Source organism: Sciurus vulgaris (assembly GCF_902686455.1).
Source record: "Sciurus vulgaris genome assembly, chromosome: 2".
In the NCBI taxonomy this organism is placed as follows: domain Eukaryota; kingdom Metazoa; phylum Chordata; class Mammalia; order Rodentia; family Sciuridae; genus Sciurus; species Sciurus vulgaris.
The window spans coordinates 110,338,572-110,359,878 of record NC_136462.1 but is presented as its reverse complement, the minus strand read 5'-3'; the positions used below and the strand labels follow the sequence as shown (position 1 = coordinate 110,359,878).

The 21,307-nt window shown below is 40.1% G+C and overlaps 1 protein-coding gene across 1 annotated transcript in view; it reads right to left on the bottom strand.

The window, feature by feature from the left end:
- TLN2 (talin 2) overlaps positions 1–21,307 on the bottom strand; it is a 419,729-nt gene that overhangs the window by 121,451 nt on the left and 276,971 nt on the right. Inside the window, exons 13-22 of the mRNA XM_079125623.1 lie at positions 19,480–19,635; positions 14,981–15,082; positions 14,178–14,254; positions 12,280–12,460; positions 11,318–11,431; positions 9,089–9,197; positions 8,068–8,276; positions 7,402–7,500; positions 3,367–3,534; positions 1,983–2,277 (exon numbers count right to left, since the gene is read on the bottom strand). Coding sequence (XP_078981749.1) covers positions 1,983–2,277; positions 3,367–3,534; positions 7,402–7,500; positions 8,068–8,276; positions 9,089–9,197; positions 11,318–11,431; positions 12,280–12,460; positions 14,178–14,254; positions 14,981–15,082; positions 19,480–19,635 — 1,510 coding nt within the window. The remainder of the gene's footprint in view (positions 1–1,982; positions 2,278–3,366; positions 3,535–7,401; positions 7,501–8,067; positions 8,277–9,088; positions 9,198–11,317; positions 11,432–12,279; positions 12,461–14,177; positions 14,255–14,980; positions 15,083–19,479; positions 19,636–21,307) is intronic.

Here is a 21,307-nt window from a genome sequence, read left to right as displayed (position 1 = left end):
GAGTAATGTGCCAGTGCTTATCTCTCAGTTTTGACAGATGTGTCATGCATTAGGGAAGATGTTAGAAATGGGAGAAATGCAAAGGAAAGTATGATTCTCTCTGATACATCCACACTTTTTCAAATCTAGAATTATTCCAAAATAAAAAGTTTATGTAAAAAAAGCAAATTGTAAGAATAACAAAAAATCCAATTGTATGGTGCTTTCCTATTTGTTCAATCATTTATGAAGGTTATAGATTATAATTTTCTAAAAAAGAAAAAAAACCTTTGATTTGAAGTATTGCTCTATGCTGGGGAGGAGGTAGGAAAACAGATCTCTTCCAGACTACTGGTAGGCTGCAACTATGGATCCCTTTTGGAGAGAAATTTCATAAACACATTTAAAATTTAAAAAGGATGTACCTATTGATCCAGCAGTTCTACTGACAGAAATTCATCCCACATACACACCCCTCAAAGTAAACTAGGTATGCTTAGTAAATTACAAGAATGCTTATTATAGTATTAATTTTGTAAAAGCACAACAAACTAACTTGAATATCAGCTAAATGTCCAATGAAAGACGATTTGTTAAGTAAATTGTGAGACCTCCAATAATAGAATATTATGTTGCCGTTAAAAGATTGACAGGTCAACATGAAAGACAAACATCATTACCCTAGGTACATGTATGATTACACGACTGGTATGAATCTACATCATGTACAACCATAGAAATGAAATGATGTACCCCATTTGTGTACAATGAATCAAAATGCAGTCTGTAAAAAATAAATAATTTTAAAAAACTATAAAAAATGAAATATATTTTTTAAAAATATTAAGTATAAAAAGTTTTAAAATAGTATATGTAACACAATTATGCTTATGTAAACAGGAAGAGGGTTTCATCTTCACATACACAACTGTGGGAAGGTCAGGAGTTTTTCTAATTTAGTAGGTCATAGCTGTTCCTGTGTGTGTGCGTGTGTGTGTACAACCGTGAGGTGATGAATATGATAATCTGTCCACTCTAGTAACTTGTTTACTACATATGAATCTTTAACATCATATCATATGCCTTAAAAATTTTTATATAAATCAAATTTATATAAGAAAATCCAAATTCCTAAGTGTCAATTCTGGGCATTTAGAGGACACAGTGATGGGCTGAGTCTACTTACTTTTCAACTAAAGATTGAAAAGGTATATTGCATTTTTTTTTAATTGACTGTAGATGATGTTTTGACATCTTAGAAAACCTCTCTTTTGGAGAAAGTCTGCCTCTCCCTGGACTAGTAAATTCTTAGAGACAGCAAAGTGTTCTGCTAGGATCAGCTTCTCATTTGTAAAGCAATCAATTCAGAGCTAAACCTCCTCTCTCCAGTCCTCAGACCCAGAAGACAATATTCCTCTGTTTTGTTCATCCTGGGGCCAGGTACAAGGTAACTGGCTATGATCTCTGTGACTTAGAGCATGCCCACTTGCTTTAAACCAAACAGCTTGCTCTGCCTGGCCTTGCATCACTCCCAGGATACTCCAATAAAGGCTGCTGTGTGGGCTCTCCCCTTGCTCCTGTTCTCTGCTTCCTGACCACCCTGTTGTTTTTTCCCCATGATCCTGCATGGCCTGTAGTGAGTCTCTCTGGGGACCTATAGGTAAGCTCAATTCTACATTCCATGCCTTGTTCCTGTTTCCTTCAGTAACTGCTCTGACTTTACCATACCATATGCAACATGTGCATTTTAAAAGCAGAAGGTGTTTACTATGAATCCAAATAATAAACCTGGTTGATTTTGCACAAGTCTATAACTGTGGCTATAAATGAGGATGTCAGGAGTCCTATTATCTTTTCCAGAGCCTCAGTGAGGAAGCCTCAGACTGAGGCTGGTGAGAACTTGCTTGTGCTAGTCACCCCAGTAGCTTTCACCTTTCCTGTGGATGACTGTCACCATAAGGGAGCCCCAAACCTCTCCATCCACCAACAGCCAGGTGCCTTACCAGCATCACCCATGGAGCTGAAGATGCTCTCAGTGACACACATGATAGTGTCGGTGGCCTGGTCGTAGCGGCCAATGGGCTCTCCTCGACTGGCAAATTGCCGCACATGTTGCAGGAGATCATGCAGGGCCTGGCTGACCACGCTGGCTGCTGCGCTGACTTGCTTCAGGAGCTCACTGTCACCAGTGGCTGCTTGGCAGGCTCGGACGCAGTTCTCCACTGAACGATCCACGAGTTTCCCTGCCTCAATCAGCTGCTCCTGGCATACGGGGGAGCTGATGGTGGGACTCACAACCTGAAGCAAGACATAAATGGGGTTTGGATGCTGCAGATGATGTCTGGTCCATAGTGTGGCCAGCACCTCCCTTGAGTTCCTTTATGCCCTGGGCTTGAATTCTTTGAGTACCAGGGAATCAACTAATTCACTGCTGTTGTCTATTTTACACACACACACACACACACACACACACACACACACACACATATGTGTATATATATATATTCATATATATATGTATATATATTCATATATATATGTATATATATATTCACTTTATATTTTGGGATTTTAGTGTCTTGCTAATTTACATTCTCATTAGTCACTTATGACAAACCCTATTACTACTTTCACAGAGATTTCTGATGCTTAGAATTATACTTCCTTTTTCTTAGGATCCTCTGAAGTGAGCCCTCTGGCCTGACAATAGATGACTACCTAAAAGAACTATATTTTTCCAGAGGTACCTGGATCTCTATCTTGTGGTGCTTTAAGGACCAGGGTGGGGAGTATCCTGTCACCTATTTGTGGATCCTATCAGTGTGGCCATGGCAAGTAGGAAGACCACTGGGATCAACTCTAGATTGTGGCTAGAAGTTCCTTACTAAGGTTCCTTATTAATAAAAGAGGGGTAATGGTACTTAATTTGTAGGATTGCTGGGGAACTTTAATGATGTGATGCCTAACACAGAGTGTATACAGCCTAGAACAATTCACATCCTCACTCAGATACTGCAGTATGGAAAGGACCATCCAAAGAGCTGTGGATTATTTCTGAACCCATTCTGAATGCTATACCACACAACGAAAGACTGTTCCTATGCACTGTAAATAAGATGCAGTGGGAAGTTCAAAGGGGAGACAGAGCAATTTGCATATAGACATGGATTAGAGAAAAGGACCAACTGCTTGAAGAATCTAAAAAAGAACAAATGATGGACTCATCAGTTTATACTAAAATCCTACCACAACACTTAAAAGACACGTGAAGCAGGCCCCAAGCCTCACACTATTTTGACAAACCTTCCCCTGTTCCCCCAAACAACTGGAGACAGGTAAGAACGTGTGACATGTGGTAGGAAGTGTTGGGGGTGCCAGTTGGCTTACCTTGGCACATGCCACAAGCTGAGAAGTGGAAAGGGCACACTGAGTAGCAGCAGCGATCACCCTGTTCTGTAGGACAGTGTCTTCAGCCACCTGGGCAACATTCTTGGCCTTCAGCACCAACATGGCAGCAGCATTGGCAACAGCTTTAGCCAAACTCATCAAAACATCCTAAAAATCAGGAATCAAAGACTATTCATTATTTTTTTTTCTATTGATACTTCACAGTCTGAAAATATGTGGCATCCACCTAAACATTTCATTAAAAATCAATTTGATCTTTTCTTTCAGAACTTAAGAATTTCTTTTCACTTGTTTTTTGAAATCTTAACTTTTTCCTAGAAGTAATTAAGGAGAAACTTGTGTCCCAATTACAGTCTCTTCCTATATCCATTAAGTAATGTAGGTTTAAATCTAAAATAGGTTAATCTGAGGAAAGGATTTTATTTCAATCAATGATTCACATCTACATACTTATCTGACATTTAGTTTTAAAAATGATTCTTGAATATATGATTCTTGAATATATGATTGATGATAGACCAGGAGAAACTGAAAATATATCCAGATGCCACAAACACCATGGGCTATAAGCAGGTTATAATTCATGGCTCCAAGTTATCATGCCTCATTGTAGTTTAAAAATTTATCTTTTGGATTTCTGGTTTGCACAAGGATCCAAGTTATTATGGGATAGTCAGACACATTTCTGCCTCCAGAGGGCAGTGTTGGACACGCACAGACAAATAGCTGGCACAAAAACCTACAGCTCAAGAGCCAAGGAATGCTCTGAACATAATCATTCTTAGCGTCTGTAACCTTGTGGTCAGAGATTAAATTATTATGGAAAATGGAAAGAGAACCCACACAAGTAAACTAGTTACAAGATGATCTGACTGATCTTGATACAAGATGTAAGGAGTTCTGAGACTTTGAAGATGAGTTTATGCCCTGACTTAATGAAAAGCCATTCTGTCGGCAAGAGGGAGACTCTTTGACTTGGCCAACCAGATTTGTCACCCATCTGTTTGACCTGAAGAATAACCACTGCTACATTTAATTTACCTCTTTGCTTTTAATACTGAAAGCAGTTTATTTGATTTAGAAATGCGTTTTTCAAACATATGAGCCATTTTTATTTTGAGCAAACATGTCGAGGCTTTTCCCCCAGAGGAAATGTGGTCAGAAGTCTTTATTAATTCATCAGATAATAAAAAGCACTTTTGATTCTAAATGCAAAAGGCACCCACAGAGTCTTTACAATGAGATATTTTATGAGAAGATATATTGGAAAGCATGTTCAGTCTGCACCATTTTACACAAAGCAGAGACTATATGCCATCCAGGCAAATCTGAAGCCCAAGGAAGCTAGTTTTGGGAAGTTGAACCAAGTGGTCTTAAAAGAACAGTTCAGATCAGTCTTTCACAGGTCTGTGATGGTCCCACATATCCAAGGAAAAAATGAAGTTCATGAAGCTTAAAGTTGACCTTCCTTTGGGAGCTTATTGGCAATTGTCTGCTATGCAACTTCTAGGAATTGCTCCCAAGATGACCCACAAAGTTACAGTTCTTAGACACCTATCTCAAAACTCAGTTAAAAAGCCTGAATATCAAAAATTATGAAGAAGATTTTTAAACATAACTTCCCAAAGCAGGTCACAGTATTCTCTCACTTGCTGTGAATCCATCTTTTCACAAGGGGACCACAATTGGTCATGTAGAATCGTGACTGTTCTAAAGAGCTTTGTTAAAATCACTTAAAAAAATTCCGTTCCTATTAATTTTGTCCAAAAACAACATAGTTAGAAAAAAAGCATGATACTACAGCTACAGTTGCTGACAAAGCCTTTGTCAAACTTTTCAACAAGACCACTATTATGTAGCCTGTGTAAAATAAATCTTTGTTAACTCTGGGAACATGCAGTACACTTAGAACCCAAGAACAGCTCTGAGATACAATCTTAAGACTCTGAAAAATAGAGTAAGAAATTGAATGTGAGTAATCCAGGGGCTACCCCCACTGGAAGAGGCCGAGGATCACCTCCCTGCCATGGGCCTTACTAGGGACCTCATACAAACTGAAACACTGCGTCAACCTGAGCCTGAACCTGCCTCCCTAGCTGTGACTAAATAGAAACAAATATCAGGAAGCAGAGTTTGCATTTGAATGCAATGGAAACAATCTATCAAAGGCAAAGAGACAAAGTTTAGGAAACACAAGGATGCATGAAATTTTGTCTTAAGGCAGAATCATGACTTTCTGCTCAACTGTTCTTAACACTTGGGGGAGAATAATAATATTTTCAAGGAAATTAAATTGGGCACTTCAAGATAAGCCCAGTAAACCAGCAGCTAAATTGAATATATACCAAATTCCTAAGTAGATAAACCTGCCTACAAAGAACTTCTGGGGCTCATAAACATAAGGCCCATGCAAGGACTGCTGGGGATTTGGAAGAACAGTCAGAATGGGGACACAATCAACTTGGGTTTAGAGAGGTGTATTTTTACAATCTGCAGTGCATTCTATTTGTAGTGAAGCTCTTTCTGGCCACTTCAACGAGATAATGGGGACCTTCCTTCCATCATGACACAAATGTTCATACAATGAACATCTTATTGTACCAAGATACAAGTGAGTCCTATGATTCCAGCATCACAGGTATGCGGAGAGTGAAGAAGACACAAATACATCTATGGATAAAGGTGCAAGTTTCATGTCTCACAACACATATGATCATATCTTAGTCTATATGACAAATCTTGAGGTGATAAAACTTGGTGGTTCTATGGAACATGGCATGCAAAACTGTCGCCCACAAAGAAATTGGAATGCTAGACACAGCTGAATGAAGAAAGTTTTCTGTTCTCTTTCTATAAAATATTACCAAGTCATTGCCAAATGAAGACATAGTAAGAGAGGATGCAGTCAAAAACATAGGAAAATGTAGTCTGAAGGCCTTCAGACTAAGACAGACATTACTTTTCTAAATTTGGTGATATTTGGGATATTGTTTCTGATAAGTTTGAAATTTGTTGTGATTTTTTTCCTAAATATTTCACTGCAGTTACATACTAAAATTTATACATGTATATTAAAATTTTAATGATGTAATACATACACATACATATTAAAATTTAATAATTTGGAAAAAATTTTAAAGAAAAGACCAATGAAATTCTGCCAAATTCTCAGTGAACTTGGCACAGATTTGGTAAAGGGAGCCTGGGTGTGAACTGACACATTTTAATTAGGGTGGCTTTATGTATTACTTGCAAAATTAGAGACTTAAGAAGAGGGGTAAGGGATACCGCCCACATGTGCATGAGGAGAGCTCATCTTGCCCCAATTCATCCAACTGCTGGCCTCTGCACCCAATCTGTGTGTTGGGACAAGCTGGGATCTTGTCTGAGCTGCAGTGTAGTCATGCTGGCAGTGAATCAAGTCAGCTGCAAACAGTGGCTACAGCTGTTCACCGGAGGGCAAACAGCATGTCCCTGGATAACAAGGGTCACAGAAAAGCCTTCTCCACCACACTTGTGGTTTTAGATGAAACACAGAAGAAGTAGAACCACCTCTGCATACAAAGAAAAGCCTACAGTGTGTTATGCATGAGTACAGGGTGTGCATGTTTTTATGCTTACACGTGGACTCAAGAATGATGCCAGAAGAAACTGCCCTTGAAGAGAGAAAATGAGACTGGCTAGGAGTTGATAGCTGCAGAGGTTAGGTGGCAAATACAAGGGATTAGTGACTATTTTCTCCACTTTTGGATTTAAAGAATATTCAGAAAATTGACAATCAGAAAGGCTAAGTAAGTGTGATAATGTGATGGTGCATGATGTATGTGTAATGAGCCTTTCTATTAAAAACATTTTTTTCCATTAGCACAAAAGACCTCACTTCCAAAATAATCCCTCCCGATCTTACTCTTGATAGCTCAAAGATTGGAACTGTTTTCCATCAAATTCTCCCTCATCAGTTCTAAACCATCACTTAGACTCCTTTCTAAAATCGTAAGGCTGCACATATCTTACTTGGAATCGCTCATCGGTCTCATTCTCTCCGATCTGTCTCAGAAGATCCCCACTGGCCTGTCCAATGCTTCCAGCAGCCGTCAAAACTGTCTGTCGAGGCTGTGAACAAAGAACATACTTTGGTTGGATGAAAAATACATTTCCTCAATAGTATCTTCAGCCAGGGCAGTGCAGAGAAGAATCACACAGGATTGGCAACTTTTATATATCAACAAGAATCTCAATCTATTGGCCAAATAGGAAACAAAAATATTCTTGTGCAATCTGTGCAAAGTAAACACCCAGTCTCACACACCAACAACAGGTGGATGGATGTGAAATGTCCAATGAAGGAGCCTCATGCAGCTGGTAAGAAGGTGGTATTGCTATATGGAAATTAGTATACAAACTTGTAGGCTCTTTAAATGTGTACTAGTCATGTGTGTTAAGTTTCTGGGGCTGTATCTAACTAGGTACCCTTGTAGGGAAGGCCTTCAGACTAAGAGCTCAACCAATTCCAAAATCTGAACAGAAGTATCCGCACCCATTTCAACAACTCCCAATGCTGCTCTGTGGTTACATCCTCCATTCAGAGGAAGTAATAGCTCAGGAAGTCAGAGCCCCACAGTCTCCAGGGCATGCAGCTACCCATCTGAATTTGAGTGAGTGCTGGTTCTGGGAGCTCACCTCTCCAGAAGTAGGCTGCACAGCTTTCAGCAAGTCAGACACAGCCCCGGCAAGGGTCCTTGCGGCTCGGAGCAAGTCCTCCCCGCTGCCCACCTCATCATCCATGAGGGCTGCCAACAGCTTTACACCCTTGGACATCTCCGTCAGGTTGGAAGAAATAGTGGTGATTGCACATCCCACAGCTGTGTAGTCAGTGTCTGCAGGGTCACCTGGGACAGAGAAGGACCATTATAATCAAAGTGGGGTGGTGAAGGATGAGGACAGCCTAGATTGGCAAGAGATGGCAAGATTGAGAAGTGGTCCTGGTGAGAATTTTCAAAATTACACAACCGCAGGAGCTCATTCTCCATCATCCTGTAGAATTCAGACATATAGCTCACAGGAGCACAGTGAAATGGACCACATCCTATCTCCAAGGTGACTTCAATAAGGTCCTGTCACCTGCTGGCTTCATAGATTGGGATACAGAGCATGGACAACTTTAAAATTCCAAAGGAGGTCTCAGCATCTCAAGGCCCTTTCTGCTAGGCTTTTGTCAGTAGCTCAGGGGGTCACTTATGCTCCTCAAACACTGATACTGCAGAGTAAAGCCACGGTATCTCCTGCTCTCACTTGACAGCATCAGGTTGGGAGTCTTGCTATGCCAGAAGAGACTGCTGTTGGACAAGATAGGCAAAGGCATGAATGATAGATTTGTCCCTTCAAGATCATTTTCAGACTGTAAGGTCCCAGAATGGAGAAACTGGCCTCACAGACTTTGAAGTCTATCCAGCATGTTTATGAACAATGAGGAGAGCTACACATGTGCTTTGTGAAGATGATGCATGATAGCGTTAAAAAGGAATGAGATGTTCCTTACATTTCTCTTGGATGATTGGGAGAAAATACTTAAAGCAGGCCAAGTACCTAAAAATACACTCCCTTCTCACAATACAAAAATCTGTTGTTTCAATCAAAGAATATATATATACATTTTTTTCCCACAAAACCACAATACACCACAAATCGTTCAGGGACTTACCAGCCGTGAGGTTAACGACTGAAGCCGTTCCAGCTGTAATAGCATCGACTTGAGAATGGATTTCGTGTTTGGATTCATCCACTTTGTTCTGAACCCATACCCTAGATGCCTGCAAAGCCAGACAAAAGCATGACATAATCACGGCACAGAAACACCCAGGGGACCAGAGAAGTCGCACCATAAAATGAGGCCCGCATTTTGGTTACATTCCCCTTTCTGGGCTTGAATTGAAAGAGCTCTTGAGTCATCTTAAACAATATCCTTAAAAGCCTTTTAATCTGTTCAGAGATACTAAATGGCATATAATTCTGTATCTTATACTAGTTATTTAAGATTTGAGGGGAAAAATTCTACGTGCCTTCCTTAGGTAAATTCAATTGAAAAAGAGGAGAAAAATCAATGTCTCATAAATAACACTGCATAATAGCACTAATGGTTGCTGGTAATGTTCACTTTGCTTTTTAGGAAGCAAGGTTAGAATTGGGGATTTTAGTTCACAATGTAGGAAATTTTTCCTGTTTACAAGGACCATTCTGAAGACAATTAAATGCCATGCTCATGTGAATGCAGTGCCTTTTCTGGTAGGACTGGGACCAAGGTCCAAGATCCCTGCTCTGGATCCAGCTCCACTGCAAGGTGATAGGACACTGGGCAAACTATATCCAGGTCCTAGCCTTGCCTTTCTTCTACTATAGAAATTCAACGGTTTTAAAAATCTTTTCAGCTCTCGTAATTCCTTTGAAATCTATTAATAGTAAAATAACTATTTTCTGGCATTTCAGGACTTATCTAATAAATGGTCATTTACCTTGGTAGTGGTAACCCTGTTGGTAAGATGCAGATCTGCTTCTCAAAATAACCCCAAATATTAATTTAGGTCCAGGATGTGTAGAGCACTAATAATAGCTAATTCCATTCTAATTCTTTGAGGGTTGGTGTGGAGAAATGTTACATCCAGGTATTTTAAATCTCAGTCTTATGATTACCTTGGATATGGGAGTCTGCCATATATTTTCACTTTCAAGTTATCCAGAATAAAATTTTTAATAATTTCAACTACTTGGGGGAAACAGCACCAAGGACATCAATTACCCTGTCCCTCCCCACCAGTATGCACATGGAAAAAGCCTTGAGGGGTGACTTGGAAAGCAGTTACCCTGGACAGACAGGATGACGCTACAGATCCTATCTTGGTTCTGGCACCCCATAATGGCATCAGCCTATCCCACAGCAGTGGTTAACCCTGACTGTCCATTAGAATCACCTGGGAAGAATGAAAACACTGATGCTCAAGACCCACCCACTATGACACCAAATTATGTGGTCTGAGCTTGGGTTTTAAGCTTCATATTTAAAGCTCAGGTGATTGAGAAGGAGACGGTGAGCCACCGCCTCTCAAACTTTAATGTGTACACAAGGCAGCTGGGAACCTGGCTGAAGTGCAGATTCTGATTCAAAATCACAGGGTTAGGCCTACGATTCAGCATGTCTCCCAAGACGTTGGGAATTCCTGCTGCTGGCCTGTGGACCACAATTTACATGGTGAGGAGTTAGATGGTTTCAGGCAGCAGCAGCTATAGGAAGGTGTCTGGGCCAATTACCCTGCCTTGCTGCAACCCTAAGGGGTTCTCAAAGCATGATTCTCACACAGTAACATAAGTTTTATTTGGGAACTTGTTGGAAATGTACATTCTCAGGTTCTATCCCAGACCTACTGAGTCAGAAAGAACGGAGCTAGGGCTCAGCAATGTTTTATCAAGCCCTCCAAGTGACTGATAGATGCTAAGGTTTGAGAGTCACTGATGATACATAACACAACACCTACCACTCAGTGAGTCAACATGCTCAGTACTTTGCTAAGAATTTGCTAAGAATTCTACATGTGATTAGATCTGTGTATCTTCATTAACATGACAAAGTGGAGATTTAGAGAGTGTAAGTTGCCCAGATTGAAACAGCCAGTGCGTGAGTACGGGAACTGGGATCTGAACCCAGCTCACTCGACTCTAAGGGCCCAATGCTCAGTTCAGTGGTCCTACCAACAGCCTGCAGCAATGATCTCTTCTCCTGGGCCACAACTGAGAGACAGAGTCAACATCTTGGAAACCACATGGTTTTCCTTGTCATTTAGCTAAAGACTGAAATTCACCTAGTTGAATCCAGACAGAGATCATAACCTTGTTTTCTGGCAGAACAAACAGGGAATAAAACCCATGGATCAATATTTACCATATCCTGGCCGAGAGGTGGCAACGAGTCAAGCTCACTGAGGTCATCCTGGGCTTGCTGGACAGCATGCATGCTTGTGTTGATGGTCCCCATAAGGGCCTGCTGGGCTGAGGTCTGAAAAGGCAGATAAACACAGGTAGTCATAGCATGTTCCTGGTACTGACGAGGCCCTCCATGCAAAACAGCAAAATTGAGCTCTGAACTCAGCCAAGGGTACATCTCAACAAGTGTCTGAATTATCTACCATTTCAACCTGGGGGCCAAAACCAGACGTTGTATTATATTAATAGAATGCAAAATGAAGGTGATTGCAACAGAGGGATTATCATCAGAAGACCATGGAGAGCTTAATTAGCTGACAGGAGGGCTCTGCTAAAGCCTTAATTTAAGGATTTAATTTTTGAGTACTGAGGAGAGAATATCTCATACATAGAAAACACATGAGTGTTAAATGAGAATATTTCTTGATCAGTACCTAAGGAATCCAACCAAAACTTACAGTCAATATGCTTTTTCAGAGTCAAATTATTTCTGAGTTTTCAGGCTCTTAAGCTTTCAGATGTTTTTGCCTAATAGCAAGGGATTCCCAAGGCAGGCCTGAGAGGCACTGAGTCAGATAGAATCAGCACAGTAGAAAAGAATCAACAACCCCAGGGATGGAACATCAGGATCACTAAAGACCTGGTCTATTTTTCAGACTCTCAGTGGTATCTGAGTCAATCAGCTTGAAACTATTATAGCAAAGGAGCAGTCACAAGCCACAGTGAGAGGTCCCTAACTTCAGCAACAGAGGCAACCTCTGAGTGATCAGAGTCATCCAACTAAAAGAGTGCACAAGTTGATGAGCTGTGGTTCAGACGGGAGAGAGTTCCCACACACAACCCATTACTGTCATTGGTGCCCACTCTGGACCACAAGAGGCAACATACTAATGAGCAAGAGACAGGTAAAGGAAACCTCACCAGTGGAGGCATGTGGCCTCGGTGCATCTGCCCAACCATGACCTGCTGCTGTGGCGAGGGCATGCTGCCAATGTTGAAGGTCTCAGGCCCACTGGAACCTGAGCGCATCACGGCTGGCAGCGCCACTGAGCCATGCTCTGCCTTGCCTGTACGGTTGAACTGCTGCTGCAAGATGGTGGACCTGTAAGGAAAGGCATCTGGTCACTGTGGGGTTGTAACCCTAGTGAGAAGGCAACATAGATGCTACAGGTGCCTGCTATTTTCTGCTGTGGAAGACAATCCAAAGAGGCACTACAGTTGGAGACTTGGGAATGAAGTAGCATTCATTATCATTTATCTCATTGTCTCTGAGCCTTGAGAGACTCTGGCACCTTTTCCAAATGATTTTAGCTAGAGACTGGGAAAACTTTTAAGGTGTATAACAAAAAAAAAAAAAAATTTATTTTTACTTCTTGATATTTTCTTAGAATGAGTGGTATATGCAAAGGACTTGGGTCATCTGAAGGGAAAAGGACTGAAGGGGGCATATCTTCTTCAGGAGCCCAGTAAATAAACCTAGAGGGAGGGTCTAGGGAAGAATGGGTAGCAGGGGTCTTTGTCTTAACCCATCACAGATCATCCCAAATATCAACAGCCAAGCTAGGATCCCAAGGAACAGACACCTGTAGAGAGACATAAATGTGGAGGGGTGACAATAGGGAGGATGGTCTGGGGTTCCAAAAAGAAGTCCACTGCTTTCTGAGATCTTAGCCAAAGACTAGTTCAGAAAGAAGTGGAAAGTCTAGCAATAGTGCCTGGGTTCTTCCTCCTCCTTGCCTACATCAGGCCCATCAAGATGGGAGTTGGTGGAGATTTCACTGGTACCAGGCAGGCAAGAGCCCCAGCTCAGACCCTTATTGGGCTCCTCCTATGGGAAGTATGAGTACAGCAGAGTCTTCTGAAGTGATCAGCTCACCCTGTCAGGAAGTACTAGTCTAACAATTTCCATGTAATGGTCATTAATAATTTCAAGGACTTTAGGTACTTTGTCAGGGAGTAGCAAGTACATGAATGCATTACATCCAGTTCTGCTCCATCTTGTGTACTCACGGGGGACAAATGGACAAGTACTTTCAGGGTGATTAGAAAGTAAATTGTGAGAAAGTGGTGGAAAGAGTGCAAATATTAGAGAAACAACCACTATGGATAAGTAAGTTCATTTTAACAGAATGTGCAAGAATTTTCTGTGATCATATTGTGGGAAACATTTTAAGATCTGAATCTGAATCCTGGACTCTGTTTGCATCTCAACTAACTTCATAATCTTTGGTTTTCTCATCCATGAATCTGAGCTGTTCACACCTGGCCTATCTCTTGCATAGGACTACAAAGTGGTAATGTTGTTATTTCCATTTTGTAGATAGGTTTGTGCAGGTAGAGAGTTCAGGGCCACAGAGTAAAAGACAGCTGTCCCCATAGTTCATGTTATCAACTACTGACCTCTGCTACCTCATAGTCAGCAAGACAAGTGTGGCATGTGGTGAGTGCTTCATGGACAATAACCCCTTCACTGGTTAGAACCCAAATTCCCTTCCCTAAAAGTACCAGAATCAAATAGAAGTCACATTCCAGCTTTTGGGGGGAAATAATGCAATTCATGAGATTTCAATGCAGAATGGAGCTCATGAAGGCTCACTGCCACTAAGCCAGGAGTGGAATCCACACCCTGCTTAGTGTCTTCCCAACACAAGATACCCAGACAGATGCTGCTGGTCTGGGAACCACACTTTGAGAAGACTTAACTATACCATCCACTATCAACTTCTACCAGTGATGGACTTCAGAGCTGACCCCAGAGATGATAGGAGGAAACCTACCCACCTAAAGTGAGGGTGGTTTCCCAGACTCCTGACACTCACTTTTTTGGGGAAACTGACTCTTCCAACATAGTTGACTCCTCATCACCTTCTAGGCCAAATCGGTCTTTGCTTTGTTTCTGGAGATAGAGCAAGATGCAAGAATGAAAATGAGCAGCTTTCCATGCAAGAATCTTTGAAAAGAACTTTGGAAGGTACACAAATAAAAATGTTAAAGTTAACCCCAAATTCCCTATGTTAGAAAAGTGATGGGTGAACAAAACCTTGATAACAAAGAGAAATAAATGATTTAATGTAGACAAATAATGTCTTCTGTCTTTATTCTTGTAGATTTTACATTGCAAACGATCAAGATGCACATACTAAAATTCTATCAGCACTTGGTTATTTCAATGATTATTTAGCTGTATTATGAAGCCTTAGGAAATTTGTTTTTTTCTGTACACCACCATGACATTTAGTCCCACTCCATTTGTTAAAAATGAAAACAAAAATGTCTAATGAAAACCAAGAACACTTTACCCCCTCATTTTGGATTTCTGTAAAGGCTGGTGAGCAAAACAGCCACGTGGAGAGGAAGATGCTGAGGGGTTAGCCAGGCTCATTCATTAGTTAAGTGACACACCATTGCTCATTACCTGGCTGTATACGATATAACTGTGTGCTGCAGCAATACCATAGATCTCAAGGTCAAAGATATCTTACTCAAGCAATTCTAATGTCAAATATTAAATTAATGAATCAAGTATTTCAAATAAGTGACTTTTTCAAGCTAGCCACATCATCTAAACTGAGCATTCTAATGAAGCAGTTTTCCTTTTGCAATCTGCATCAATGTGAAATACCTTTTTGAGGATAATGTCAATGTATCCTGCAATCAGCTGAGATATTTGCTCTCCCTCTGTGGTTTGTACTGAATAGTAGCTTTCCTGATACTCCCCAAAGTCCTGGAAAAAATAGCAGTAAAAGAAACATGGCTACATCAGATCTATGAGGTGTTTTACAATGAATCAAAATGCAATCTATAAAAATAAAAAATAAAAAAATTAAATTAAAAAAAAAAAAAAAAGCCTAGGAGGATCCAGTTCCAGAGCAGCATGACACAGACTTACTTTTCCCCATACCTCCCTCTAAGCAAAACCCTGGAATTTAACAACGATAAATGGGCTCTGGAAACTGGAAAGGTAGACTAGCTGGAGGCTTCAGGACTTGAGGAGTCCCAGTGTGGTCAGTTCTCAGGTTTTGTTTTATGTCCCATATAATCCCACAACTGGGAGCTGGAGAGGCTGGAAAATATGAACCTCCAACCGGCAGCGTCTGAAAAGCCTACTGTCTCTGGTCAAGGGACCAGGAGAGGGGACACCCAATAGACACTTAGCCAGGAGCCACAACCCCACATAGAGAACCTGAGCTGGTGCTCACCGGCAGCTGCAGAGCAGCAGTGAAACCCCAGACCATCCCAGGCTCTGTTCTGCAACCCAGGCAGGTGAGAAGTCTGATCCTCTTGCAACAGCAAATGCAGTGAAGCCCAGTCTCCCTGCCTTCCACCCAGGGCACAAAGAGACTTAGACTCAGTGGCTCCTCTCTCCTTAACAAAGGTCACTGAACAAAGGACAAAGCAGTCCAGGATGGCACAGCAAGGGCTCAGGAGGAGGAAACCAGCACTGCAACAGAGGCCTTTAGAGAAGGCCAGAGCAGCACACAGCAAACCTGACCAGGTGGCTGCCTATTCAAACATCATAGGCTCCTGACACAATAGCCAAGATGACTAGGATGTAATAAAAAAAATCACTACTCACAATGAGGACTAGGATAACCATGTATGAATGAGAAGACACAACTAATGTCAATAACTGAAAGAACTCTGATACTAGAAGTATCTGATAAGAATACTAAGACAGCCATGACAGAAAATACTTCAACAACACATTCTCTGGAAACAGTGAAAAGAAACAAGTATCCAACACACACACAAACAAAAACAGAAGACATAACAAAAAATTAAATGTGGAAATTATAGAGCTGACAAAATACAAGGATCACAATAAAAACTCAGAACAGAATCACATAGTAGTATGCAGATGACAGAGGACAGAATCAGTAAACTTGAAAATAGAGCAATAGAATTTAGTTAATCTCAACAACAAAGAGACAGCTTCAGGGACCTAGGGGATGAACAATAAAACATCTAACATTAATATCATCAGAGTAATAGGACATGATAACGTGGGACAAAAATTTTTTTTAAAGAAATAATGGCTTCCCTAAACTAGTCAAGAATATAAAACCGGAAATTCAAGTAGCACAGTGAACTCCTCATTGAATAAACCCTGAGAAACCTACACTAACAACTGGAAATGAAAATTTAAAAGTTTAGAAGCAGCTAGAGAAATATAACTTACTACCTATAAACAAACAGCAAATTCCATAGTTTGGGGCGGGGTGCGGAAATGTGCTTCATTTAAAAAAAATTTTTTTTAGTTATAGATGGACACACCTTTGTTTTATTATTATTATTTTTTTAATTTTTATGTGGTGCTGGGATCGAACCCAGTGCCTCACAGTGCCAGGCAAGTGATCTATCACTGAGCTACAGCCCCAGCCCCCAATTTCCATATTTCATCTGGAAACACAGAGGTCAGAAAAAAAAGTAGGGTGAATCTTTTTAAGTGCTGAAAGAACTGTCAATCCCAAATGCTGGATCTGACAAAGTTACCCTTCACAAATGAGGAGGAAACAAAAGAATGGGCAGAGGGAAAACCGAGTCTGTTGCCAGCAGACCTACCCTTAGGGAAGGACTCACAGAATGCTCCAAATACAGAGCAAATGATAACGGGGGGAGTCTGGGAACTCCCAAATAAGAATAACAAGGGGAATAAAAATAGATGTAATAGACTATCCTTCCCTCATGAGTTTCTTTGTTTGAAGGCAAAACTTAAAACACCATCTGATCTGGTCTTTAATGTGTATAGAGGAAATATGCAAATAATCTTATTCAAAAGGTGGGGAAGGTAAAGAGACCTACATGGAAGTAAGGGAAGGTAAAGTATCAACACCGGTAGGCTACAGTTAATTTCATATGTATATATAGTAATATCTAGTACCCACTAAGAACACTATGTAACGTGGTGTGCTAAAAACAATAATTCAAAATGGGACTTTTAAAAGTTTTGAGAATCCACAGGGAGAAAAAAAAATACAGGAGGGAGACAGAAAAAGTTATAAAATGATAGACTTAAGTTCTTACATGTTAGTCATTAGCTTAAATGTAAATAGTCTACATGGACCAATTGAAAAGATTTACAGAAGGGATTAAAAAGAAAAAAAAAAAACTCTACAAGCAACTCAGTTCAAATATAACATTATGTGTATACTAAAACTAAAAGGACAGAAAAAGATAAATCATACACAAAAGAAGGATGACTGGCTCTATTAATACCAGATAAAGCAGACTTCAGCATGTGAAATTACTAGAACAAAAGGCTATTACATAATGATAAAACAATCTTTCTATTAAGATGACACAGCAATCTTACGTGAACAGGCATCAAATAACAAAGCTTCAAAATACATGAGGCAAAACCTCACAGAATTGGAAGAGACAGAAAAACCCAAGACTTTCACTCTCAGAAAATGACAGAATTGCTAGACAGAAAATTAACAAAGATGTAGAAGATGAATGAGCCACTGTCAGCTCCAGGGGATCTGACTTTACCAACGACAGCTGAGCATGCACTCCTTCCAGGCACTCATACCACATTCACCAAGCACAATCTCACACAGGGATATAAAACAGACCTTAATCGTAAAAATATTAAGATCATACTAATATGTTCTCTTACCATAATGGAATCAAACTAAAAATCAATAATAGACAAGAGGGAAATCTCCAAACAATGGACCATAAAAGAACTAAACTAGAAATCTATAATATAAAGAGACAACAGGAAAATCTCCAAACACTGGGAAATTAAATAAAAGCTAGAAGTAGGAAGGAAAGAAATATATATTACAAGCATTAACCCAACTTCATGCTTTAAAAAATATTGATATTCACTCTCTTTTGTTTGAGGAAGTTACTATTATCAGAGTTATTTCTCACTTTTAAATAATTTTTTGCTTAGACCCAGTTTTTAAAAACCAATATTAACAGTTATATAACAAAAGATAATCGTCCCCTACCCCATTCCCCAAGGAAATCAAATCTCTAGGCAGTTTCTTCTAATATTTCTAAATAAGAGGCTCACATTGATTTTCTTAGCAATAATCCATGACTTCCCACCATGGAATATGAGGATGTGGCTCTCTTAGCATGAATGTCCTATTTTAAGGATCACACAGGCACAGCTGCTATTGACTAGAGGAGGAAGGAGGTGGTTTCTGAAGGTTCTTTTCAAGTGGCATGAGCGTATCAATCTATCATCAGTTTAGGTAGCTACTCCTCCCAAACTCCTCCTTTACACCTTTTAAAAATTGTTGTATGAGAGCTTAACTAGAAGCTAATGTTTCAAGTGTTCACCTAAGACATCAGGAGGTCTGAAGAAACAACAAATTGCAGCACTTTTTGATATTCCTTATTGTTCAGCTTGTCCTTACAAAAACCAGCCCTATCAAGTTTCATATGTAAATTTGGCTCTAGGAGACAACATGGTTATACTCCCCTCACAGCAAATACTAACGTTGGGAGAAGGAATTTAAAGGCCCACAGGGCTGAAACAGACATCTTCTCCCCACTTCTCAAGAGTTTTACACTAAGCATCTTCTCATCATCTTCTCGTTTAATGCGAGAAACTTTGCGAAGTAAGTATTACTATCCCCATTTTATACCTGAGGAAATTAGGACTCAGAAAGAAGAGAGAAGTTGAACAAGGTCATAAAGCTAGGAGATGATAAAACTAAGGTTTTAATATTACCCCAAATCTATGTTGTTTCCACTATATACTCTGTGCTATTTCTAGGCAGGCTGGGAAACTCTCCTTGGCACCATATCACAGTTCTTAGGAACTTCTGATGTGTGGGCTTCAGAGGGTTAGAAGTTTCCTTTCCAGATGTGGGCGGGACCAAGAGCATACAATGGAGAATCCTCCCAGGGAGCGGCTCCTCTAGATACTGAACTAGAGGCGGGTCTTAGGTAGAGCACCAGAGAGAAGCAGGGACTCAAGAAAACCAGTCTTTCTCACACCTGTCTTACTTCTGGATCAGTCTCCTCCCTGCCCATCAATTGGCACCATCTTCCTCTCTCCATGCTGACTCTCTAAGGTCAGAGAAACCTACTGGACTAGGATCCTGCGCCACAACATTGCCCAAGGCCATGTCAGTCCCCAAGTTGCCTGCCAGTCCCTACCAGCGTGAAGCTCTTTGGCGAGGCAGCCCAGCGCTTGACTGTGGTGAGAGGCCATTCCTGCAGCACCTCCTTTGTCTTCTCGTCCACACGCATCACAGAGTCCTTGGTGATCCCCAGCAGGCGAGGCACCAGCTTGTTCTTGCCTTTCATCTTTTCCTGCAATGGGAGAGACCAGGCATCAGAGCTCTTTCTCTGAACACATCAGGTTTTACCTGCAGTTGCTCCACAAACATGGTGTTTCAAACAGGCGGGGCTGTTGGAAGAACAAGGTTCTGAGGCCAGGTGAATAACCTACTAAATTGAAGGACAGGAGTGAAAACAGAGACACTAGAAGACTGGAATGATCCACAAAGGCATGTTCCTGGGGAAAAAATGCTGGTCATCAGGGAGGGTTATTTCCAAATAGACTGTCAGAAATGTTCTTGAAACTAAAGATGTTCTTAAAACATCTTATAATGATTAGTTTTAATAGTTCTTTGATATAATAATGTATACTGAAAGGATGGATCCCTATGCACACTCATACCAAAACCGATTCAAGATAAACTAATAACTTAGGAAGAATATAAGGTGTGTATTTTTGTTATTTCTGGGTGAGAAATTGATTTCTAGCAAAATTACCAAAATAAGATGTGACTAAGGAAAAGATTAATAGTTTCAACTCAGAACATACATACTCTAATACAGGTTAGAGTGTGAGAGAGCTAGAGGTAAGAATACGGGGAGGGACAAAGGGAAGGATGGGAAAATAGAACAAAAGATAAGAAACCTCACTATGAGAAAAAAGCAAACTAATGGAGAATATCTGCAACAAATATAATAGTAAAATATAATATACTGCCCTAAATTCTCATGAATCAACAAAAATAACTACTGAAGAATATGAATATAAAATGCATTTAAAATAATATAAACAAATAGCGTTATTTATGTCAAAAAGATTTTTTAAAAGAATGAATTCTTAGAATTGAGGAAGACATGAGAATTGAGGAAGACCTATCCAAAACCTTAAAAATGTTCCTACTTCTCATATAGCTTGCGTTTAGGAGTTTCTTTTCAAAAAGTTATAAATGTAATAATTATACAATAAGAAAATCATGCATGCAGAGTTTATTAAAGTGAAAAACTAGGGGGAAAACCCCCAGTTTTCAATAATATGTGTCTTTATAATTATGGTCTATCCAGATAACATATGACTCTACAACTATTAAAAATCATGTTGTAGCAAAACAACCAAATTCAGAGATAAATGATTCATAATACATAAATTGGAACAGTATATATGGCCCAATCCTGTTGTGAAATAAAAATTTTAAAATAGGTTTATGTACAGTATATGAAAAAGCAGGGACAATGATTATGTCATGTGATTTGTATCATTTTCTTGTGCTTTTCCTTATTTTTAGACTTAATATATGCATTTTTAGAAAATCTTCTAAAGCAATAGTTGCTGAAACCTAGCAACACCTAAACTGGTATTCTCAGAGGAATGTGTATACGTTCACACAAATGAGGTATGGACATGTGGGTGTATGTCCCCACACCCAACACTGGGCATGACACCCAGAACAGGGCTGGAGCCCACCACTTAAAACTTATTACCCACTAGTTCAGAGCATTTCCAGGAGGTTGGTATCATCACTTTTCCTTTTGCAAATGAAAAGGTGATATTAATTCCTCTAAGACTGACAATGCCAAGTGTTAAAGGCACAAACACAAATTTGAGTAGCTCAAAAGTATCTCTGACTTCAAAAACAGACTTTCCACCATAGAATACTGTCTTTATGATGAAAGTAAAGAGAAAAGGCTGAAATCCACCTGCACCCCC